Here is a 25,665-nt window from a genome sequence, read left to right as displayed (position 1 = left end):
AGGAAATCTCACCTGGGCCAGTTATTTGCTGAGGAGGCAGAGGGCAGGAGACATGTTTGTTTTCATTTCAGAATGTGTGTGTCTTGGAAACATACCTTCTTCTTTTGTTATGTATTAAAATGTATATYCTGCTTGTCATGCTGCAGCAGAGGTCTAACCCCAGGGCATGCTGAAGAAACACAAAAAACGTCATATTGCTTCAACTCTGGCTAAGTGGAAATCTCTATAATGCTTTAGCATTATGTTTTATAAATAATTACTACAGTATCTTAAACTCAGCCTTGTTCAAAATAGCAAAGGGATGGAAGAAAGGGAAAATGCTCCTTAAATAGMCTGGGATTTAATCAGTTGGTGTGGAAGAAAAATAAGGGAAAGAAAGTAGTAGTGCATGTAAGTTTCCAAGCAAATAYTAAAATATAAAGGAATTGTAAAATTTCCTATCAGCCTAACAGGATCCTTGCAGAAGTGGTTGTGGCCTGAGAAACAAGAGTTATTCCTGATGTGGGTTCCATGGGTGCATGCTGGGCTTCTGTAGTGGGATGTCTGGCTTGGTCAAACGAGTTYAGAAGGCAAAGCAAGTGACAACTACAGTGCCTGGGTGGTCCTGWTCCTTTGGGAATAAGCTTCCCAAATAGTGTGTATTGAGGGTACAGAGAGGGTGCCAACACTTTGTGATCTACTGGGATGTTCAGATATGAGTCTGCAGAAATGTTACCATCTTTGTAGGCTGTAACCTGACATATGTTTAGTGTGGATATAAATGAGGCAGCTTATGGATGATGTTCTTGAAGCTTATGCTTTGGGAGGAAGCACGATGCTTTAGGAGAATTTGGTTAATGATACCTCACAGACAAAGAAAACAATCCATTCATCCCAGATTTAGGCTCATTAGGAGGCCTGGAAACAAATCTAGGCTTTCTATTGGCAGGGTGGTTCTTGAAGGTTATGCATATTGTCCTGAAAAACAGGATGCAGGGGATAGGGAATGTGTTATTCAGAAGCTGGCTTGTGTTCAGATGCAAAAGTATGGATTTGAGCCTTTCTTTGGTTGAGCTCCTGGTTGCCTGTTGATCCAAAAGCATCAGTCACTCCTTGGGAAGAGTAARTGCTTCCTCAATGGCCACACAGTCTGCGGCCTCCTGGGTGGTGCATAAAGGCTGGGAAAAGGATCATTATGTTCTAAGTCATGTGCAAATAATGGAAAGATGGGAAATGTCTTACAGTACCAGGTGCTAAATTAGTCTTTTGAAGTGTTGACATTTCTTTAAAATGCATAAAGTTCCCAGGCTACACAAAACACTGCATTTGCAATTCAGATAAGTTGAATTAGAGTACTAATCTCAACCCTATGTGTAATAGATTTTGAGCTGGAAATCCCTGGGAGTGGTGCTGATCATCGAGTCTGAAAACATGATTGACGAAGTCTCATGAGAAGACAGTCACAAAACATGCAAATGTGTTTAGTGTGGTTTAATAGGGTTGTCATTTTGTCAAATAGGCTAGATTTAGAAAATGAAATTAAGCTACAGCATGACAAAACCTTGTCAATTAATAACACTTCAAAAAGGAACATGACAACCATTCAAGGAAGATCATGAATAAGAAGGATCTCCTAAGTAAAAGGAATTGGTTGATGCACCAGTTTCTCTCTGGAAATCTGATGCTAAAAGTGAGGCATCTTTCAGATATGGGCCAAACATACTGCAAGGTCAGCCTTCTGCGGAGTTCTTGGAGGCTTCTGGCTCTTGATTGAGTCAGCAAGCCAGGGAAGCGTGAAAACAGAAAGCAGGAACAAACAAAAATCAAAGTTTGGAATGMTTAAAACGGTTCTTCAGCAAAGTTGCGTGCAAGAGCTGACCTGCTGGTGTGCTTGAATTTTTAGCATATGCAAAGCAAAATATACCAAGAATCAGCAGAACCAAGAGTATGGGAAAAGTTGCAGGGACTGTAACTTTGTGCTAATTTCATCTAAACCTTGAGGGATTCCATTAAAATGTGTTCTTCATGGACTCTCAAAACTTGTTCTATACTTGAAAATGCATCTAGTGAGGGCAAAGTGTAAACACCTGGATAATTCAGTCAGCTGGCTGATGCTTTTTTCAAAGGATGCTGAGAAATCACAGTTTCTACAGTGGTTTCTGTAGACATCACTGGAGGTAGTGGTGTTTTTAGTGCTAGGTATCAATACCTGCAAGTATTTGTTCTGAMAAATCTGGCATCTGTTTGCTGCTTGGATTCAGGCTTTCTTGTGGCTTATCTGTGGCCAGGATGTGGTAGCCTGTTACTACCCGTGAATAATCTTTGGTTCTGTGAAGCCACCCCGTATTCCAGCTGCATTTGGGATCCTGTGTGCATCAGGAACCTTGCAGTCTTTCCGCAGTTGCAAAATGCATTGTATTTCTCCCATTCCCTATTTTTGTAATCATGGCTGTGTTTGCACGTCTCAGGAAGGAAACTGTGATAGTACCTAATGCCAGAGATATTTGAGGCGAGTGCTGGTAAGTGTGTCCCACCTGACAGATCAGGAACAAGAAGCAACTGTTTGCTTCCGACCCAGAACTATTAAGGTTCTCAGGGGGACAGTTTTGGAAGATATATTTTGTCCGAGCTGTGTGTAATGGTTTTGTAACAGGGATAAATGAAAATTATTTCAGCCATGTGAAGGGCCATGGACTCCTCTGGGCSTAACACCAGAGCCAAGGATGAAAAGAAGTGTTTTAACTCAGTGTTCTACCAGGCACTGGGAACACGGGGCTCTTTATGATCCCTGTGATTTATTTGAACATCAGCCTTTTTCTTTAAGGTTTATATTCCAGCAGCAATGCATCTGCTCGGTGGGGTTCGGTGAGAGAGCAACCTGGTACTTTCCTCCCAATCGCATCCCAGATCCCTGTCATTAATCCAGTATTAATGACCAAGAAACTAAAGTGAGGAGAATGTAAATCCCACCATTGGCATGTCATGTAATATTTTTATCATGGGCAGGTCAATCAAATGAAAAGCCCTTCAATTAGGGAGCTGAAATAATGCTTTGTCTTAGCTAATGTTATTGTCAGGACTTGGTGATGCTCCTTCATCGCCCAGTATCTTGTAAGTATGCTACTTAATGGATGAAGAAAGGGAATTCGGCTTGCTTACTCTTTTTTTTGTGCTGCCCAAAATTGACTGAAAAGCAACAGGGAATTCCCTCAGGATTGCCGCAGCGTTGGAGGGAGGAGAGCGTGGGGAACTTGGATTTTAGACACAGCAATTTTTGTGTTAGAAGGGAATTTCGCATTCCACATTTGCAGGTAGCTCAGAAAACCTTGCCCCTGATTTTTGTCCCTGTAAAGCAAAAAGCAGTTCTGTGGAAGAAGTGCTGTGGGAGTCTTGCTACTTCCAGAGTGGTTTGSGATTTTTTTTATCTCCAGAGCACTTAATTAATTAGGTGCTTCACTTTAGAGCCTCTCTGTAGGTATGCAGTCATTAAACATTTTAGTTACTGATTGAAGGATGTGATGAGTGAAAAAGGAGTATTTTAGCAGTCTTTATTAGTTATTTTTATATACTAAATAATAATATAAACCTCATAAAACAAGGATGCTTTAATCAGCCAGAACCTCAAGTGCATTTCCAAATCAAACTTTCCATATTCAATGAAGTGTGCCTGAACAGGCCACCTGGGAGAACTAAAGCCATTAACAAATACTAGAGACAATCAAAAGAAGGGTGAGTGGACTTTGCTTCACCTCCCTTGCTCATTTCTATATATAAATATGTATTTTGGTCTCTTTCTGCTTCTGTAGTCTCTCTTCTCCTTGCAGGACTCTGAGTACCAGCTGAATTTTCCCAAAAGGGAATTGTTCAAAGGTGAGGTGTTGAGAGCTGAGAATCARTGGGACACTTAATGCATCCAAATGAGCTGAAGTTTGGAAGTGTTTGACAGTGTAAATGGATACTGCAGAGGAATCAGACCTGCTTTAGAAGCTGTTGTATAAGTCCATCCTAAATGCAAAAGGTTTCAGTATTTACCCTTGAGCAAATGATTAATAAAATGTACTAAGGTTTCAGTAACTCAGTAGYTTGCTGTTAAATCTTGGTATGATGTAGTGGTCTCATCTGCAACATGGTTATAACCTCCAGCCCACATAAGTAGAGTAAGTGCATGTGAATAAAATAAAGATGAATGATGTGTGAATAAAATCTCTGAACACATGAAGGAAGGCCTGGGGCATTTGCACTTGAATTTTAGTGACCTACTTGTCAGAGCTGAGAGGAAGACCTTTGGGTAAGAGAAGCATCCTTTGCCAGACACAAATATTTAAGCTTTTCATGCCAAGTAGGCTTAAGGGAAAAGAAATGAAGAAAAATCTGGTTAGTGTGAATGCAGCMGAGACACAGCAAGTGTGAGATGGTGGCTGCCATATGGATTTAACTGAATTTAAATAGTATACCTTTGCCAAAGTGACATCCTCACTCTAGGACTGCGTCTGTTCCTAGAGAGGCCGTAGTGCTGCTTTGGTGTATATTGATACCTGATAGGAGGTGTAAAGGTGGAGGAGATGGAGCCTCTTCTCAAAGGTCCTCCGTGAAAAGATGAGGCAATGGCCACAAACTAAAATACTGGAAATTCCACTTAAACTTAAGAAGAAACAATTTTATTTKGAGAATGGTCCAAAGCTGCAACAGATTGTCCAGCATGATTGTGGCTCCTCCATCTTTGGAGATACTCAAAACTCAATTGGACATTATCCTGATAAAGCTGTTGTAGCTGATCCTGCTGTGACCAGGGGACATGGACCAGACTATCTCCAAAACTCCTTCCAGTTTCAGCTATTCTCTTATTCTGTAAATGCTTGCAAAGGAGAAGAGCAGTTTGAAAATGGTGATGGAAGATGTACTTAGCATCAGGAGTTCAATTTGAAGGGAGAAAACTGTAGAACTTAAATAGAATCCAGTAGTGGTGGAAGTTCTGGRAAATGTTGTGTGCAGCAGTAGTGACTTACAAGGTAGTTGTGGTTGTAGAGATGGGGAGTGAAAAGTGGCTATGGGTGAGTGACAACACACACAATGAGGGGAGAAAACAGGAATGAAACCAAATTACTTCCCTGYAGTGGGACAAATGGCAGAAGAAGCAGCAGCTGCAGTGGGTCTGCCCAGGGYTGCCCTGCCTGTGGGACTCAAGGCTGATAAGGGGAGAACTCTTAGTGGAGGTGAGAAGGGTGGTTCATAGTTATATTTATCTGACAGGTAACTGTAGTATGAACTTCTAAGTGCACTTGTATCTCTACAGAAAACAGATAAACACTGATAACTCTCACTGATAACTCATCAGTCAGTCTCCAAGCAGACTCCACCCAAGCGTGTACCCTGCTGGTCTCTTTTTACCACCCAGAGACTGAGCATAACCCACTCCTTTGGTTGYAGGAAATTCTGAAACTAGTGATTAGCCAACCTCTGAACAGGGGAGAAAAGTACTGACCAACAAAACATGTCAGTGCACAGTTCTGCCCCCGTGTTGGTTTGTATTTTGGTCTCTTGGCTGGCAATCCCCATGAGGGACTAGTCAAAATTCTTTTTAATAAAGATAAGGATATTAATTTTYCTTTGCTCAAAGATCTCTCAGATGGTGAGATATCAAGTGGCCAAAATTTGAAGTGAATATTCAGTTGCTTAAAAGATTGGGCTGGACTTGACAGGAAGACATGTTCTTCAGGATTGGCATGGAGCAATTTACCAGTACTCATATAGCTTCTCTTTAGCTCTTTACAATATTTATTCTGCTTTTATTAGGGATGAATTAGAACCATTGATGTTTGAAAAGGTAAGACTCATGACTTTGAGGTTCATATCTAGATTTGGCACATCATTCCCATCAAGTATTTGGGCCCAGCACTTGTATCCACCGATGGAAGCCAAGTGCCTTGGTTATAATATGYAAAATTAATAAAGCTTTAGGGGTGCACAGAGCTGAAAGATGTACTTAGGCTTATCTGTTCTGCTGTGGCCTTTGTCATCCATCCAGACACAGAATGGAATTTGAAACATCAACATCATTGTTTAATGTCAGCTTGTCTCTCGTGTTAGATTGGTGTCATTGTTTGACTTCGAAACTTTCAGATTCTTCAAGGTGACCTCTCATTCCTGGGAGGGCTGAGAGAACTGGAGCATTTAGTGTTTAAGCAAATACGTAATGTTATTCCAGTCTCAGTTCTTCCAGTGACTCTGAGAGCTGGAATTTGCACTGGAGTGGCAGGAGCCAATGTTCTTAGTCACCACCCCGATACTCAGAGCAGGTTCCTGGCTTGGGTTACCTCATGGTTAATGGTGCATCTTTTGGCAAAAGGTGTGGTGTGTCATCTTAACCCGTTTAAATCCTGCAGAGTCCTGGGAAAACTTACTGTGTGGAGGAGGAAGTGGTGTTTGCCTAGCCAGAAAATGCAAGTTCTGCTCTAGGAGCACCAGTTCTTGCATGGGAGTGTAGGTRTCAAAGGGAACCACTGTTGTGCAGCCCTTGAATGGACATTTGAGCCCTGTGGAGTTTACTTTGCTCTGCTGGCTCCTGCAGTGTCTCAGATTTATTCAACTGATCACTTGTGACTGCTGTGCTACCCTGGATACCCAGTGCAAGGCTCAGCCAGATGCAGAAATACAGGAGTGTAACTCAGGGGAATTAAGTCAATCCCAATGCTTTCTCCTTAGTTTATTGTCATTTCACAACATTTTAGGCTCTGTGTGGCAATCACAGCTGCCTATGACAGGAATGGCTTTATGCATATCTTCTTTCAATGGATGCAAACCCTGATTCTGTATTCTTGAATTTTGTGTAATATCATTAAAGAGGAAAAATATGACAAAACTCAGCTCAAAGGAATTTCACACTACTGAGTCCTCTTTTACAGAAGCTAAATGGAAAATCCACAGGAGTTTCGTTTGATATACTCACATAGGGAAGGGTACAGGTGCAGATGCTGTAGCAGTATTAAAAAAATCCCCCTTTTCAACCAGCAACACCAATTCTAAACATGGTTTGCATTGGTGCTGTGCATACACAGGAATTTGTTCTGGAGTAACTCTGTCTGTGGGATCTCCTCAGTCCGTGTGGCCCTCATCTGAAAGCATCATGTGTTCAGCTTCTTCTGAGACCCTTACAAGCTATTCCACATTCAAATGCAAATACTTAATAAAACCAAAGCTTAAGGATCATATGATTCTTTAGACAGTAAATCTGGTGGTTCAGAGTTGTACACATATTTGGCAGATTATAGGTTTACCACTGGCAGCTAATCTTTTAAAGAACTGTGGCTTTACTCCTTTTGTTAGCTAATTTAAAAAAGAGAGAGAACTTCAAGCTGTAATTAGACCTCTTAAAACATGTATTACTCCCTGACTGGCCTGTACAACTAGGATAAATGTATAATTAGGAAGTCTCACCAAACGTGATTAAAGCCAGTCATGTGTCCTAGGCCATCAAACATTTATGTGTGCAGGAGACTGAGAATAAAGTCAGTATGAAGGTGTGAATAGAAACCGTATCATACATTTTATCTGTTGGACTTGATGTTCTTAGAGGTCTTTCCCAGTCTAAACAATTCAATGGTTCTGTACCATGAATATTTAACTCCAACTCCATGAAAATTTTTATGAGATGTAAATTCTGAAAGGATTGTGTCACATCCATAGCTTCTAGTGTGTGGTGACACTTGAGACAGTAATGAGACCAAGTCCCTTGGACCCCATGATCTGTCACTGTTGTTGCCTATGGTTTGCTGATAGTTTAAGAAATGTAAAAGTTGTTAGGTAGAGTTTTTCATTCTCTATCAGCACATCCCCCAGGCATAAGGATCTGTAACCCTTCCACAACTCATTTCTATTTTGAGGAAATGGGTTTCTTTTTTCATTTGGGTTGTTACTATTCAAATGACAAAGTAAATTTTTCAGCTTTATGGCTAGAGGGTGTTTTTCCTTCCATATATTTAGGAGATGGGAAGAAGAGAGCAGGTCMAGTGACGTTTTGTACCACAAATTCATAGGTAGGAGTGCTTTCTCTGTGCATGAATTTCTGGTGATGTCATCTCTTGAAGGGAAATTCCCAGAAAGGCTGTGGCAGTTCTGGGTCTCTGCAGCCCCGTTCTTTCCATATACTGATGGTTTATTGTGCACTGGAATTTACCCTGGCTTGTGTCTCACCAGCCATACAGGTTGGACAAAGGGATTGGGAGCCCTTTTGCACCCTGAATTGCCCCAGGAGCTCATAGCAGTCATGTTGTGTGGTTCAGGTGTCCGTTTGCAGTGCCACATCCAGGCTGGTGCCTTGGAGCAGTGCTGCTCCGTGGCTGTGCCCACGGAATTTCAGCAGCACTTCGGGCTGACACACGGACAGGGTGGAGGATTAATGCCTTGTACTCATTCCAAAAAACCCATTGCATCTCTCCAAACCAGGACATGTTGGCAGCTCTCATGGAGGTGCAGTCTCTGACATGACTGCTTTGCAAAATTAAAGACACTAATAAATTGTTTGTTGTAATAGCATTTTGTTTCAAAAAACCTACAGTTTCAAACACTTCATTTTAGAAAAACACTAGTGAGGTGATAAATGTTGAGGTTGTTGAGGTTGCTGAGGTTTCCCTTAACCTGTGGAGAAGGAATCAGCTCCAGTCCTGAAAGCTGACTCAGATATTTTCAATTTTCCTGCCAGAGACCTATTTGCACAGATGAACAAATTACAGAAGAGTTCTCAAGTCATATAGAAAGGAATAAGCTTCTTCAATATATATCAGTTTCTGCTTGGGGAACAGTGAAATTCAGTTAAAGTCTGAGCTGCCTGTTCTGCTTTTGAGCAGAGACAAAATTGGGCTGGTGTCAGCTCTTTTTGTCTCACTAAAATGCTGAGAACCTTGAGGTAGGATAGAAATGGAAAAGCAGTGGGGGGAAAATCCAGCATAAAAGGAAATGGCAGAGGTGTCCTGCTACAGCTATGGTGGAGAACAATTTCCTCTGCAGGAGGAACATCTGACTTTGCCATGTGTTTGTGCAGGTTGTCATGTCCACATCCACTTGGAGAGGAAGCGGGATGTTCCYATGAGTGTATGTATATAAATGTACACAAAAAATAGCAGTTGTCCGTAATGCATATGGAGTGGTTTCAGGACCAGTTTCTGAGTGGTTCATGGAAAGCCTGCTGGTCCAAATGAGCAGCAGCATAAGAATTTTAGAGTTGTTCTGTTGTTTGTATTCTTTTCTTCTTATATGAATATCAAAAAGACAAGGCTCTTCATGGAAAGGACCCCTTTTTGTCTTGGGGAGCTCCCCAGCTGTCCCTCTTCAGAGACAGCTAAAACATACGTTTTGAGTGACTAATTAGAGTGGAAGATGGGGTGTCCCAGCTCATTATATGAATTTTACCATATAGATTCCAACAGTATGTATGCTAGCCAAAGATCCCAAAGAACTGGTAAGAAGAGGTATTAGCTTTTTAATCCTAGAATACAGAGCTCCAGAACCAGGCACAGTGTAGAACCAACTATAAATAATTCTCTAAAATTGTTTTAGATTTTTGTATGTTTGGCCATGCAATGTAATGGCTGCATGGTCCATAGTCTTGAATATCTGATCTCAGAAGGGCAATACCATTGAGGKCTTTATGTAGATTATTCTTTTTAAGACTGCTTTTATTCCCAGGTGAAGTCAAAATCTCATGACTTAAGTTTGARTACCTCTGCTACAAAGAATATGGTTTGAATATTAAACAGATATTTGGAGGGTGTAAGCATGGGATAAGCGAGGAATAAATGTGTTACTTGTTGCAGATGATTTCATTGTATTGGGCATCTGATTCCATGGTATTGATGAAACTGAGTCACTTTATCACAAAAGGAATACTTGGTACAGTCTTCCTGCTTTACAGAAGGATTGTAAAAGGAACCTTCTAACAACATTGTTTGGAGGTAATTCCTATTCAGTGCATTCACTGGGAACAATACTGGCTGGTGAGCATAAAATGGTGACATTTTTAGGTAGGTATTTCAAATTTGGGGAACACCCAGTGCATTTACAAACTTGTCATTCTCCAGGTGTAAGTAGCACTGTCCATGCTCATCCCARGCCTGGCAGGTGACTGGGATCTGAACCTCCTCAGAAACCACAGCCAGCCTCCAGTTCCCTGCTTTTTAATTCTACATGACTAAGCCTTTCAGCACGTTACAAATACTGTTGCTCATTCCAAACACATTGGTTACCTGTGCAGCAATGACTGCCAGCATATTTCTGCAGTGGAGTAGTTGAGTGTTGGGTAATTGGCATAAATTAAATCACTTGAGTCACAGTATTGCCCTTTCTGCTCACACCCACGTGTGTGAGTTATGTGCAGYGCTTGGGAGATGTATGAATGAGAGCAGCACTGCACACGCCCTGCCAGCAAACAAGGAACCTGTATTCCCTCAGAAAATGGGTATTGCTGCAGAATTCACACCAAAATATGAGGAAGTGAGGAGTACACYAAAGTATTTGTTTTGTGTGGCTATAGGAATCCTCAAAAAATTTTCAACTGGGGAATTACAGTGAGGGAAACAATGCAAGCATGTCAGTGGTGGATTTTTGTCTACTGATAGATTGATTTATGACTGAGGCATGTGGCTTGGTGTCTGCATGGCATTTTCCACATTTGTGAATGAGATTTGTAGTCTGGCTTGATTTGGCTGAGTTGGGCACTTCCCTTAACTTTTTCCCCTCTGAAGAAGAATAATTACTAATTGCTCATTATTCTCAGAGCACTTCCATGTTTAAGGACATATAAACATAGAATCACAGTCTGGTTTGGGTTGGAAGAGACCCTAAAAGTCCATCCAGTTCCAGTCTCTGGCCATGGGGACACTTCCCACTATCCCAGATGGCTTCAAGCCCTGTCCAGCCTTGGACACTTCCAGGGATGGGRCAGCCACAGCTTCTCTGGGTACCTTGTGCCAGGGCCTCACCAGCCTCACAGAATTTTTTCTTTATATCTCATCTAAACCTTTCCTCTTTCAGTTTAAATCCCCACTCTTCTTCTCAAAAATGATCTGTAGAATAACAACRGTAAATTGCGGATTTGTAGAGGTTGCATTTGCAGAAAAAGATTTCTTTGGGCTTACAACTTTCCGCGTTGACTGTTTCATTTCTGCTTTTGCAATTACTTCTTGGTGTAATTYTAAGCTCAAGCTGCTTAGATGGCTGAGAACTTGCTTGTGCTCATGTATCAGGTATTCAGGCATCAAAGCATCGTGTCCTAGCCTGCACTCAGCAGCACCCAGAAAATTGCAGGAGCAGTGAAAGAGCTTAGGTTGAAAATCAGGTCCTTGCAGTTCACAAAAGTGTTGCTTGAAATGGGTCTTGAAGAAAATTCTCTTACATGAACAATTCCTTTTTGTCTATTTTAGACTGTGTTGTGCTAAGTGTGAAGTATATTCTTTTTCTGTGAAAGAACCCAGAAMAGCAGGTAATTCCCTGAGCAGCTGAATGCCTGCTCCATGGCCCTGCCCTATGTGGCTCCAAGTCATTCCCTGCAGGTCCTCTTTACAGAGCACACAGATGTTCCTGAGGTTCCCATTAAAGCTCAGGTCTTCTGTGAGGGTTTTGGGGAGGTGTCTGCTGCTGTTCAAGGCAAGTGGAGTGAGATGGGTGCTCAGCACCTTTGAAAAATTGCATTGTTACATAGCTTTTAATGAAGGAGAACATTTAGTTTGGAAAATTGCAGGTTCAACTCTTTCCCAACCTTGAAGAGCCTTGAGGATTTCACAGTCAGAACTTCTCCTTGGCACGCTGGGGAGGGTGGGTTGTGCTCTGCAGGAGTTGCTGTTTCTGGGGCCCAGAGCAGGGCTTGTTGCACTAACTCGGATTTAGCAAGAGTGAACTGGGACCCGGGAACAAACTGGGGGTCTTCTGCCTCTTTTAGACTCTGGAATGGCACTGCAAAAATGTTTTATTATTAGTTTTCTTTCATGCCTAYAAATCTTCACAAAAAATATAGTGCCTTTCTTCTGAGCAAGAGACAAATGAAACAACTGTGAAGTTTTAAGAAATAAAGACATACAGGAGGATCATTTTCCAGTCACATGGATTTGTATTTACCTGTTTTCACAGACCTCACTTAGATTCATCCTGAATTAAAAAAGCCAAGAAGGGACCTGCTAATTTTTTTTTTTTTTTCATTTTCTCAGTATTTCTGGCTCCTTGTGCTCTCACGGGGTTTGGTTGGCATTGGTGAAGCGAGTTATTCCACTATTGCACCAACAATTATTGGAGACCTGTTCACCAAAAACACAAGGACCCTTATGCTGTCTGTCTTCTACTTTGCAATTCCTCTGGGCAGGTAAGTGACATGAAGGTKCTTTAATCTGGTTTTGGCTTTTCTCTGAAATAAACTCACACAGATTTGAAATTGCTAATGATGATAGTTCTTGACTTTGGCTGGAATGGTTTAGACAGGAAAATATTGTGAGCAGTGACTAATTAGTTGCAGGAATTAGGTTCTTTTTCTAGCTCTGTTACTGGTTCATGTGTGACTTTTGGGAACTAATAGGAAGTTTGTTGTTGGTTTGGGGCTTTTTTCTGTTCTTTTACAGCAATGGGGTGGAAATGGAATCAAAATATTTTAGATGACTTTTTCTTTCAGTTGAGTTTCCTTATCAGCCCAACGCAGCATCTGATTGTTGGGACAGGAGGGAATCTGTCACTATTTTATTTTTTWWAAATAATGGCTGACCCTCTATTGTGAGGTTGTAGGCAGGGTGACTTTGCATAGTTTGCATACCAATTCCCAGAGCTGGACAACATCCTGTGCAAAAGGGGTATCAAGGGTTCATTTCCAGCAGGGAAYACATGGGCAACATGTTCCAGATTCAGAGGAAAACTTCTGGTGGTGTGTTTTACAAGCTGGAACACTTGAARCCCATGAGAAAAAGCTCACAAACATCCTTTTGCTCTTGAGGAAAAAGAAAGAAACARGTCCTTAACTGGTAAAAAGAATATTTTGCCAAGAGGACCAAGGATTCCAAGTATTTGCATAGAGAATTCAGTGAACTAGAAAGAAATTACAAATATTCMTCCTGTTGAGCCTGACTCTGGGACTTCATTATCTCAATATCCAACAGCAGCGTGGATCACAGGGCCACGGAGGATAGTACAACAGCTGTAAATTGAAARAGGTTTAGATTGGATATTAGGAAGAAATTCTTCCCTGTGAGGGTGGTGAGGCCCTGGCACAGGGTACCCAGGGAAGCTGTGGCTGCCCCATCCCTAAAAGTGTCCAAGGCCAGGTTGGACAGGGCTTGGAGCATCCTGGTCTAGTGGAAGGTGTCCCTGCCCACGGCAGGGATTTGAACTGGATGGGCTTTTAAAGTCCCTTCTMACCCAAACCAGTATGAGACGATTCAYAGTTTGATTTTGAGGCCTGTCTGGGTAAAATGTCCATTTCTGSGGAGGTTCTAGCTGGCAACCTCCAAAGTTTAGCAGACTCTTCAATAAAGGCAGGGGAAGGAGAGGGAGGGAAGCAGGTGGCTCACAGTTGCCCCATTGCAATCCTGGCAGCTTTTAGCCAAGGCAATCTCRGCAACAAATGCATCAGTTTTACAAAAGGATATTCACATTCACCTCATGTTGAGAGAAACACATTCGCCTTAAGTCTCTTGTGACATGCCTGATGTCTTAGATGAGGCTGAAGGTCACCCATCAAACTTCTTGCATGTTCTTCTTGGTTCTTCTTCCAGGCTAATAGAAAATGGTCTCTTTCAGCATAATTAGAACCAAGTACTATTGAGTGACAAGAAAAAAATCTGATGATGGAATATGGTCTGTCCTTGAAGGGCACTTTTTAACTTGAAAGCTTGAACATAAAATTGTGTAATATTCATATTGGCAAAGAAAAAGGCCTGATGTAGAAATGAAATTGGGAAATAAATTATTTTTGAGTCTTTGTTTCCATCCACTGTAGATGGAAAGGTCAGCTATAAACTTCCGAATTTCCGCCAGATTTGGACATTTTTAGGTCAGCAGTGCTGGGTAGAGTCACGTATTAACCACCATCTGCTTCAATCCCCATGTTTCTTCCTGTAGGACAAGGGAGCTGAGGACACAGAGTTGGTTGTACCTCTCTTTGCCTTTGTGAACAGCTGTGACTGTGGCACTCATAGCTCTGACCAACTCTCATCTTGGCCTTTCTTGCAGTGGCTTGGGGTACATCACTGGGTCCAGTGTGAAGCAGGTTGCTGGAGACTGGCACTGGGCACTGCGGGTAAGTCCCTCTTAATGACACACCTTAATGATGGTTAGTTGGTTGATTGGTGTTAGGAAGAGTTCCATCACACAATGGCTCAACCTGTTATTATATCKGGAAGGTGAAGGATTGGCAATTACATCTGGAGATGTTACGTACATGGCAGATGCATTCTCTAAGCAAAGGGGAAGGGTGTATGGGCTTGGCTTGTAGGACTTGGTGTTTTCCCTGCTTGGGAGCAAGAATTTTCCAATACTTTGTTATCCATCAGTCAATCAATCATGACTTCTTGCTGGGAATGGGAAGACGAGGCATTGGCCTTAAATCAACTCCACAGTCTTTCAGTCCCCTGCTGTCAAGAAACTCTGAGAATGGCTTCCTGCTTTGAGGAAAAAACAATTTGTTCCAGTTTCCGCTTGTTTTTCTGCCCTGAGACAGTTGGTTTCCTTCTATTTTAACCTCTTGGGACCCTGATAAATGTGCTGAAAAGATAATCACTCCAATCACATACTCACAAACAGCTCCTGCACAGAAAGATGTCTTGAAAGAGTTGAGAGGAAGTGGCCCAGCAGAACTGGTTTCTGACCTTTGYCACTGTGGGTGGCACAGGAGGTGCATTCTCTGGCTCTGGCACTTCATGGAGACAATGAATCTCATGAAGCTCAGGCCAACACCTTTTACAACAGCAGATGATGAAACACAAGGGCTCCCATCTGAAGCAAACGTGCCTTCTTTGACACAGGCTGTGCCTAGGGTAAGCAAAGCTGGGAACATCACCAYGAGTGGTTCATCTACAGCTAGGAGAGTGGAGGGCAGACCTGGAGTGGAAAGTGGAGTGGCCTACAGCTTCCCACCAAGMGGCTGCTGCCTCCTTAGACATCTGCCACCCTTAGAAATATTTAAGGGTGACATGAACTTTTGAGCAGAGGCCAACACAAGGAGTGAGAACCCCAGAGCCCCTCCTCTGGACAGTGGTCTTTAACTGGAGAACTCTTGGAAAGCCCAGATCTGTCTGTAAAAAAAACAAGTAGGTAATTTGTGCATAGAGATCATCAGTAGCACTTTTCAGGTAGTGTCTTCATAGATATCCTGAGAAATCCAGGCTRTCTTCAAGACTGTGCCCCTTACAGGTCATGGTTTCCATTATAAATGACACATTGGTTCAGGACTCCCTGACTGTACAAAATTTGGGGAAGCTGATGAGCCTCACACATATGTGGTGGTTGTTTTGGACATCATTGCTCCATTTTTGTAGTCACACAGCACACATAGAAAGCTTCCTGATATCAATGTAAAGCAGCTTCCATCCCTATGGCAATTACTGTGCTTTTGTAAGATGGGAATGATTGCCCAAGATGATGCTTCCCTCTGTAATCTCCTGTGGGCTCCAATCTAGAAGAGGTCAAGAATAATCCATACTTCAACGGGCTGAAAAAAGACTAAAGGGCATGTAGGCAAGTGACAGTTTTGTCTTTAAATCTAACAATGAAACAGAGCATTACTGAGTGTCCATGGATATTGTCCTGGTGGGTACTTAAGCTTTTAGAGATAAATACAAAAGACTTGAAATTATCTGTCTGAAAAAAACCCAGCATTTCCAATATTTTTACTAGTGCTGTGTCTTGTGTTCAGCTGTCATAAGAATACTGTATCAGGCTTCAGTGTATTCCTGGATGAGGGACTTAGCCCTGGCTTTCCAGTTCCAAAATATTTTTGTCTTCCCTAGAAGGATCATGGTTTTGTCATCTYTGGACATGAAACACTGCTTCATGTGTAAGGGCCATTCTCAGGATAATAATGGAAGCTTTTTTTTTTTTTTTGAACAGAAGTAAATAGCATGTCTAGATGAGATGATAGTTCAGTGGAATCCATGTTCCTATTTTCCTGATGGAGCTATTTTGCATTGTGATGGAAATGGAAATGGAATAATGGAATTTCAGTGTCAAAACAAGGATAGCTTGTGTAGCTTGCAAAGCACTGTGGGATCTTTGTATTTTTGCCTAGTGCTTGGGAGAAAGGGTTGGATACTGGGAAGCCAGACCCTTGAATGTGTTGTTCTCCTACCTTTCAGCTTGAATTTGCAGTGTTTCCTGGTCTGTTATACTGAGGTAAACTGAGGAAGATGCCTGAAAACAGGAAGCCATTGTGGGTTAGCTGGAAGAGGGATGCATGTCAAGCAAGGGTTTTCAAAGCCAGCATGTTCCTTACATCCAGAAACCTTTCAGCTGGTTTCATTGCCTTTAAAAGGCTTCTGCACTCACCCAGAAATCAGCTGGTCTCCTCAGCCTAGCTGGGAGTAGGTTTCCAAAGAATTGAACATCACTGAAGRATCATGTTTAGATGAATCTTGGTACTTATTAACACAATGGATTGCCTTAATCAGGGTATGTTCAAAGCTGRATGTTTCCAGAGTGAGGTAAGAGAGTCCAGGGGATGACGTGGAGGAAGAAAGGAGCCTCGATGCTCCCAGGTTCTGACTGGCTGTGAGGAACAGTCACTGTAACCAAACTGATGCATTCTTCTTCTTCCTGACCAGTCAAAGCAAAGCCTCCTGTGCTAATTCCCTGCTYCTTTCTTGCAGGTATCTCCACTCCTAGGAATGATAACAGGGACGCTCATCTTGATATTTGTGCCTGCTGCTAAAAGAGGAAATGCTGAACAACTTGGGGGGCAGCTGAAGGCTCGGACTTCATGGCTGAGAGACATGAAAGCATTGATTAGAAAGTAAGACCACTAGTAAAACCCATGTTTTGCCTCTAATGCTTAATTGGAACATCCAGTGGTCTGGATTTAGCACGGTGAGACTAGAAAGTGGCAACAGGCAGGGAGTTGCAGGAAGTTTAGTCTGTGGACCCGGGAAAAAAAATCACAGTTACATGACGTATTGACTGCAGTGGTGATGATGGATTCCAAGTTTTGCTCTAACCCTTCCAAGACTGACATCTAAGGAAGAGTCTGCTTTGTTTGGCTCATACTTCACACAAATCATGGCTTTTGAAGTGTAGAAATTGCTGTTTTCCTGTATTAATTGTTGTGCCACTGTTATTCAGACACTTGGATCCTTTTTTCCCCCTCAAAATTGCTACTCTGCTGAGGGGAAAAAGAGAGTTTTAACAATTTAAGAGGAAAACATACACAGAAGCTTGCACTATGGCAAGATTAAATGTCTGTGTTTATAAACCACATGTGATGGAATCCATGAGCAGTGAATGTGCTTGGATGTGTGCATAAAGGTTCACATGCTCACAAGTGTTTAAGCAGCTGCACTTCCTTCCAGAAAGCTGGCCTTTGAATGTGCAAATACTTTGACTTGTGAATTCAGGGCTACCTTGGAATTCTGATGGGAAACTTGTGATGTCTGTCATTTTTAGAATTACTGGCTAAAATACCTCCCTGCTCTTGTCATCCAGTGTCACAGGACTATGAAACATGATGATAGATAATTAATCAGTATTTCTGTGTTASTGCTTTTGGTAGTTTATGTAAGTAATAACCATATGGTGGCATGGATKGAGCAGGAGAAGTGAAACTGCTCATCCAGGTAAAACAGGTGCCATTAGGGTGAAAGCCCTGTAATTCACATGTCATGTCTTAGTGACCAAGTACTGATTGTCTTCTCAAACAGTCCCATGAAAAACAGTCTTGTGAAATATCTCTGATGAGTTCAGCATATTATTATCAATGGAACATTGCATGTGAATATTCTGTGCTTCTTATTCTCCATTTCTTTGTACATCATGTTACCCCTGTCCATTGGCAAAGGGGGGTGGCAAGTATGGGGGAACACTGGGTTTTATCACTGAAGCACGGACTCCTGTGTGGGGCTCCCACTTTTTCACTTTCCCCAGTAAACCTTCTCTTGGATTTGTCTCCACAGCCGCAGCTACGTGTTCTCATCCTTGGCCACCTCAGCTGTCTCCTTTGCCACAGGAGCACTTGGCATGTGGATTCCTCTGTACCTTCACAGAGCACAGGTTGTGCAGAAGACAGCAGAGACCTGCAGCTCCCAGCCCTGTGGCACCAAAGATAGGTGAGAGTCAGAGTCRGCTGCCTTACAGAGGGGGATAGGGCGTGGGGGCTTATTTACCAGAGGAAACGGGCAAGTCCCACAGAGACGAGGTACTAGAATGTCTGTAATTTCCTTTAGGTCCTTTCAACAATGATAGGAAATGCTGGGATTGTAAACTAGGTTTTATTTCTCTTTTTCATTGCATGAAGTCAAACCAAGGGAGAAGCAATGACCTCAGCTCTGTCTTCATTCCCAGGGCAGAGTAGAAAACAGAAAAGAGAAATCCTCTAAGGAGGATGTTTGGAGAGCTGGGAATTTGGTTTATTAAGACCCATCTGTGATAGCAGCAAAATAAGCTGGCAGGTTGGGAGGCCCCAGTGGTGGCTGTAAATCAGAGGCTGGAATGGTTCCCCTAAAGCTTCAGGGATTAATCCTGTAGGCTTTTGTTGCTGTTTTAGGCAGGACTTGCCTGGGTCTTTGCTCTGTAAATTTCTCTGTGTGCTGAGTTTTGTTGAAGAAATGAGACACTTTGGGCTGGAGTGCTTGATATTATACAGTGGCTTGGATTTAACATGAAGTAATTCTTCATTTTGGGATTTAACATGGTGGCACAAACCAGAAAACGCTATAAAATTATTCCTCCAGGTAAAAAAAAATMTATTAAAAAATGCCTTTTGTCAGCTCTTTTGCTTTTTAGCTTATGAGGAAAAATAATATTAGGAAAACCTTCTTGCTGTAGCAGATATTATCCCATCTCAAGTAAAGTACTTAGTGGTGTGGAATCCCATCAACCAGAGTGTCCAGCAGGCAATCTCAGGCTATTCTGCAAAAATGCAATGAGCAAAACACACAGCTCCAGCCTGAGTACCTGTCTGCTGTTTACCAAGAGAAATTCTCCCCTCCTTGATGACACATCAATTTTGAACTGCCCTCAAGTTACTCTAATGTAGTTGTCCCAGACTCTAATCCAAGGCCTGCACATATAATAAGGAGCCTCCTGGCTCTTTAAGTTGAATTTAACACATTCAAATGTGGAACCTAACAGCAAAAAGCTTCTTTGAAGTGGCATGAAAGGAGTTATAAAGTCGAAGTATGTTGGAAATGACTGGTATTTAAGAATCTCATTAGGTTTACTTCCCCTGAAGYTTCTTGGTGCCTGTCTGTGATTTCCCCTTCCATGATCAATGTACAGGTTATTAATTAGTCTTGTGCATACATAATTACCTGTTCAGGGCACTTTGCAGGAATCTCAGTTCCACCCAAGGAAGCAGAGTGAGCCCTTTGCACCCTTTCACCCAYGGATCAAAGCCTGTCTACAAGGATAAATTTCATATGCTGTGTTTTTCTTAACTGCAGGGGAAGAGGGCTAAAATCGTGAGCATTGTTTTATTTCAAATTTGCAAAGCCAATGAGCAAGTTTCCATTAGTCAGTTTGCCCTAATAATTTGTCCAAAGACCATGCCCATTCTGCAGAAAAACTCAAAAAAAAACCCAACTTACTCTTCTTCCTTTTTTTTTTTCTTTTTAATAGTTTGATCTTTGGAGCAATCACTTGCTTCACTGGTTTCCTGGGTGTGATCACCGGGGCAGGAGCAACCAAATGGTGCCGGTCAAAGACCCAGCGAGCTGATCCTCTTGTYTGTGCTGTTGGAATGCTGGGATCAGCCATCTTCATCTGTCTGATCTTTGTGGCTGCCAAGAGCAGCATTGTGGGAGCCTATGTAAGTATAATCCTTTCCATATGGCAGCCCSTACCAAACTCTTTAGAATACTGTGTGCATTGTACCCTGCAGAAAGCCTGGGTTGTTTTCTTGCCCTTGCCTTTCTGAATGTCCTTCTTTTTGCCTCTCGGCATTTTGGCAYTAAATGTGCCTGATATCTCAACTGCTTATCCCTGCTGCCATCAGAATTCAGAGCTCCATGGAAACCCATAGGTCTCTGCCTTTGAGCTGTTCTATCTGCACCTCAATCCACATCTTTATTGCTCTTGCCTAATGTTTTGGTACCGGAAAATTGAGCACCTCTCTCRCAGTGAGGGTATTGTAACTGCAGTGGTACCAGATGACAATTACAGTSTAATTTGTTTGTGGGCAAGCTTTTGGCTCCATTTCAGTACCATTCATTTTCATAACTAGGTGGATTGCAGCAGACCAATATTAATTACCCAGTAATTTCAATTTGTTATCTGTATTACCATATCCCCATCAGAGCCCAGGAGCCTACAGTACTTGATGCTGCACAAATGCAGATTAAAATATGGCCCCTCCCTGAATGCTTATAATTGAATTATATAAAAATAAATCAGATGGATCCAGATAAATAAAATGGTTTGGGAGAGACCTTTGAAGGTCATTTAATCCAGGCCCCTGGCACTGTGCAGGAACACCTTCCATTAGACCTTGTTGCCGAGAGCTCCCCTCCAATCTGGCCTTGAATGTTTCCAGGAATGAGGCAACCACCACCTCCTGGTCACCCTGTGCTAATGCTTTACCACCTTTGTTGAAAACTCCTTCCTTACATCTCATTTAACCCAACCCTCTTTTAGTTAGACTGAAGGGAAATGGAAAAGCTCAACTATAATAATCCAGCCTTGGGGTACAATCTTGCTTTCAGTAGGGAATAGAAATCCAGTCATTGAACAAGTCCCTGTTCCCTTTTAATATCAGAATAAGAGAAGCCTGGGACCTGGGAGAAGTTCTTGAAGAGAAAGCATGAGATGTTTTGAGTAATGGGATCCCTTTGGAAAGCCCACTCTTTACTTCTACACAGCAGCACACACTCCCTCACTGAGGAGAATTAATTTACARCTGAATGTAACCAGACAACTGCTGTTCCTCATTTCTCTATATTTTGAGCAGTGGCCTGGCCATGGCTATTTGCTGAATATTTCAGCAGCTGTCACAGTCATGGGGAAGCTCAACCAGAAAGGGTGGAAGTTCAAAATCATTAAGAGAGAGCCAAGAATGCATCCTCTGGCTATTTAAGATTCAGGTCTCTGCTTTGTGTCCATGAACTAACATTTGAATTGGCAGAAAAATGATCACCTCAGACAACCTGTGAGAGGGTGTTACTGCTTGGTGAATCATTAACCCTCCTTTCATTGATCTATCACACCCCTCACCTGCTCCCTCCACCTCTTTGTGCAGACAGAGCTGTGATTTTCTCCTTTCTCAGACCCAATGACTGACATGTTCATTTGTGGTGTTCAGTGTCTTTATACAGAAACCTCTCCCTTTCTAGGATGGAAATACTGTTTACAAAAATTGTRCAGCAGGAGGTAGCTATTACTCTCTCATTTTTTTTACTTTTTTCTTTTTTTAAAAAAGCCATACTATTGTGCATTATATAAGTATATAAATATAGATGGTATTATTTAAACAATCCTAGAAACAATTAATTTTATTATGGATGAGCAGTAAATCCAATAAAGAGTCGATGATTTTCAGAGGAGGCGATAGCTGCATATGGAGGGGGTACAAGGAATATGAGGYTGTTTGTGATGCTATTAGGCTGAAGCAGGAAGCACTGCCTCTCCATAGCCCCTTAATATGCTCCTGGTGCTGGAAATCTGATGCTCAGAAAGAGAGGACAGGTTTGTGTTGGAGCTCCCAGTGTCTCGTAACACAAGGTATTACTGTGGCAGTGTCACAATGAATTCACTTTCCAARGCAAGTTTCTAACACAATCTCTTTTTTTTCCATGCCATTCAAAGAGCTATTGCAATCTTGCAGACTTCCACAGTGTTTAATTCCCTTGTATTTCAGCAGGACACCTGCCTTGCAAGGTCACATGGTGTAGCAGTTTCTCATTGCTCTCTGTTTTAAGTCTCATTGGTCCATAAAGAAGGAGAGAGCATTCTGTGACTGCTGGACAGAATGATGTGCTGGGTTACCTTCTTTATCTCTTAAGTCCATGATAAAATCTCCTTCTGGAAGGAATACAGTAAAATTCATGGGTTGGTTTTCTAGTCTCTGATATCTTCCTTGACAGCTTGTTCTGGCTCACATCCTTGAGTTCTGCATCTGTGAAAGGCMAGGCAAAGCTCTGGTCTGTCCCCCAGCATGGTGGGATTTGCCAGCCTTCTGTACTGTGACCATCCTTGGGCTTCTGTCATGGATCACACCCCGCAAAAATTAACACTGAATGTTTTTGGAGCCCTYATTGGCTCAGAGCCTTAAAATTCTCACTTCCAAGCAATTAGGTGGGTCCCCATGAGATGAGGCTCTCTCTCACTGATCTGTGTTGGCCATCAGATCACCATCTCCCTCCCTGCCTTAGTTAACAGTCAAGAGCTTTAATGCTGACTATTCAAGGCATCAGCTTAAATGAGGCGTTCACACTTCAACAAGAACCTGCAGAGCCATTGCTTTTTAATTTCTTGGCATTGTAGGGTTTGCTTTTTTGGAAAAGATCTACATTTCCATTAATATGATCACCCTGTCCCTTACATGCTGTGTACGGTCTGCTCTCTTCCTCCCCTGAATGTACTAATTCTCTCCTGCTCAGTCCTTTCTTGCAGGTGGTTTTGGTCCCTCGGGGCAGTTGCTATTCCTGTTCTGTAGCAGCCACTCCCACCTGAGGCAGGTAGACAGATAGCTTTTTTTCCAACCAGTCTTTTCATACTKATCCAGTAAATTATTGGCAGTGGTAAAGTGGTTGGCAAGGTGAAATAAAACAACAATTCTCTATCACTTAGCTGCCCAGACACTTGTATTTCTCTCTTTTACTATCTTGCCTGGCTGTATAGTCCAATCAGTTCTTACTCAGTTTTCCTTGCATCATGTGGATTTGTATGCTGTAATCCAGCTSCTCAAATCACCAATTTGCATATCTGTAAGTACCACTCTTCTGAAATATGAGCTCTTTGAAACTTGGTTTTCAAACCTGTCTCTGGAAACCCATTATCTGTGTGGCATCATCGTCTCACACTGCTCAGACATTTCAACTGCAGATTTTACACTTCTTTAAATCTCCAAGTGACTGGAGAGAGATGCTTTGCTTTGCCTTCCTTTTGACTCTGCTCCAAATTCCTCAATTCAACATCTATTTCAATTCCTCAAAGACATTTTATGATCTTGCAGAARCAGCAAATCCCAGGGTAAAACCTTGCCAGAGAGCTTTTACAGCATCTCAGTCTCAACCCCAGGGACTTTCTGTTGACATGGTGTTGGTGACCTGCCTACTTCAGAGACATCAATATTGCCCAGCACTGAGCTGGAGTTAGAATTGCTCCAGCAAYGAGGATGTCTTACCTACCATTTCAGAGAGAAATAAAAATAATGAAAATATTATAAAGACAGATACAGACTTTGCAAACAGTCATGGAAGGAGTTTGTAACCTGCTAAGAACTTGCTGTGAGAGCTGCTGGTGTGACCACTTTGAAACCTACTTTATCATTCTGGGGAGTCAGATTTTGCTAACTGATCACTCAAACAGAAAAGCACAAACAAGCACCCAGATACCAAAKAGACATAGTGAGATGTTACACAGCGTAGCTGTAGTCAGAAACAGATGTACCTGTACAGGTGAAATCTCAGTGTAAAATGAGATTCAAAAAGTGTGTGAGTAGTCAAAACWGTGAGCATTTCAGGAGCTATTATCTGTTCTGGAGCTGCCCTATTTGCTGAAAGCACCCCTAGAGTCTCTCTTTTGCAGAAATGCCATGTATCCTCACATGCCCTTTGCAGTGGGTGAACTTATTTTTATAAACCCCTATCAGCAACTGAAGGACATTTTTTAATGTCAGTATCTTCTATCCTACTTTTTGATCTTCCTCTTGTTCCTCTTTTCATTTTACCAGTACACACCTATTAATCACATGTTTCATGGAGTGTTGAAATACACACTCAACAGCTCAGAACCGGTGTACTCTGAAGTTCRTAGCATTTCAGATTTATTTAAAGAACTTGTGCTGAATTCCTGCACAAGGGACTAGTTCTACTTGCTATCTGTAACAAAGCAAATGGGTGTAATTCGTATCAGTTCAAGGCAAGCACTTGCCTGTTTGCAGTGCTGGAAGCAGGCAGGGCACGTCGATGCTGCATTCAGAAGTGTGATTCTATCCTTCCCAAGTTCAATTTAATCCCTCCAGCCACAGAACCCCAGCAACAGCAGCTTCAAAGCTGTAGCAGGACAGATTTCACCTTGGTTTATTGGATGTGCTCTTACCTTGGCAGTCATCGTTTTCAGTGAAAGCCAAGCTCAAGGCAGACCAGTGGGCAGTGGGAAAATGGAAGTGGAGACTTCCTAACTGAGCAGCTGGGTTGTAACAACTGGCTTGGACACCATCACAGAGGAAGCAGATCCAGTCACAGAAAAAGGGGATGGGGAGGGAAAATATGTGGGAAACAAAGACMATTTTAGAAACAAATAGAGGAAGCTTCTGTAGGTCAGTGCGTAAGCCTTGCTAAATAAAGCAAATTATTCCTGGCAGTGACATGGTGGTCTGAGGGGTTTAGGCAACCTCAACTGGTGTGTGGGAAAGACAGTGGCAGTGGTCACATCATGTCACAGCTGCCACTCTTGCAGTTCTGTGGYTTTTAATGTCTCGATCATCTCCACAGAGCCAAGAATTGTATTTCACCACAAGACACTGATGTTGTAAAGCCCATACTTAATTCCAGTCTTAACTGGTCAGAGATAATCTGTGTAATGCTGTCAGGGAGGGAAGGGATCCTCCACACAGTAGGTAGAGAACCTCGGCTGGTTTGATATGCAGCTGAAWACATAACTTGGTTCCCAGGGATGGAAGTGGCTGTGCTTTGGGGAGTTGTGGCCTTCTTGCCTTTTCTAACTGGCTTTTTGGAACAGAATGGTGCAAGTTGGACTTGATGATCTTAAAGGTCTTTYCCAACCTCAACAATTTTGTGATTCTAAGTATTCAAGCCTGGGGCTGTCTCTTCATGCTGATTTCTCCTGGTTTCTAAAATCAAAGGTGTCAGCCTTTAATTTAGCTGCTCTGTAGATCATAAACTTAGTTTACAGTAACAAAGTTTCAGGCCAGCCCTCTAGTGCTCTGATACGAGCCTATGGTTTGCTAATACTCAAAGTAAACCACAACAGCAACAAGGAGTGTACTGTGTAGGTATGAGACAAACAGGCAACAAAGGAAAGTTTGTGACAGGTTATTTTTCCTTTGAATGTCAAGTGAATAAATCTTCTCCTTTTTGTGTGTTTTGTTACAACAGATTTGCATTTTTATCGGAGAAACTCTTCTGTTTTCAAACTGGGCTATCACAGCAGACATACTAATGGTGAGTGCACTTTGGAACAGCATATTCCTGTGTTCAGAGCAGTTTGTCAATTTGCAAGAACAACCTGAAATTCACAATTTCTTCCAAATCCTAGTCCCTTCTTCAGCCTGTTCTGGTGGTTTTTTTTTTTTGTTTTTTAATTCACAATTTCTTCCAAATCCTAGTCCCTTCTTCA

General features: G+C 42.1%; 1 protein-coding gene across 4 annotated transcripts in view; it reads left to right on the top strand.

Moving 5' to 3' along the window:
- Positions 1–25,665, top strand: part of SPNS2 (SPNS lysolipid transporter 2, sphingosine-1-phosphate) — a 130,869-nt gene that overhangs the window by 69,600 nt on the left and 35,604 nt on the right. For 3 of the 4 annotated variants that reach the window (XR_008965942.1, XR_008965940.1, XM_057375489.1), the window contains exons 4-9: positions 12,174–12,325; positions 14,179–14,245; positions 16,809–16,951; positions 18,105–18,257; positions 19,768–19,957; positions 25,425–25,490. Coding sequence is in view for 1 of the 4 variants with exons in the window: in XM_057375489.1 (XP_057231472.1) it covers positions 12,174–12,325; positions 14,179–14,245; positions 16,809–16,951; positions 18,105–18,257; positions 19,768–19,957; positions 25,425–25,490 (771 nt within the window). In the remaining 3 variants the exon portion in view is untranslated. The remainder of the gene's footprint in view (positions 1–12,173; positions 12,326–14,178; positions 14,246–16,808; positions 16,952–18,104; positions 18,258–19,767; positions 19,958–25,424; positions 25,491–25,665) is intronic. The other variant, XR_008965941.1, reaches the window with a different exon arrangement.

The sequence above is a fragment of the Malurus melanocephalus genome, unplaced genomic scaffold (assembly GCF_030028575.1).
Source record: "Malurus melanocephalus ecotype Western Australia unplaced genomic scaffold, MMel_1.1 scaffold_251, whole genome shotgun sequence".
Lineage (NCBI taxonomy): Eukaryota > Metazoa > Chordata > Aves > Passeriformes > Maluridae > Malurus > Malurus melanocephalus.
Note: the sequence above shows the minus strand (reverse complement) of the source record. Positions and strands in the feature narration are given on the sequence as shown.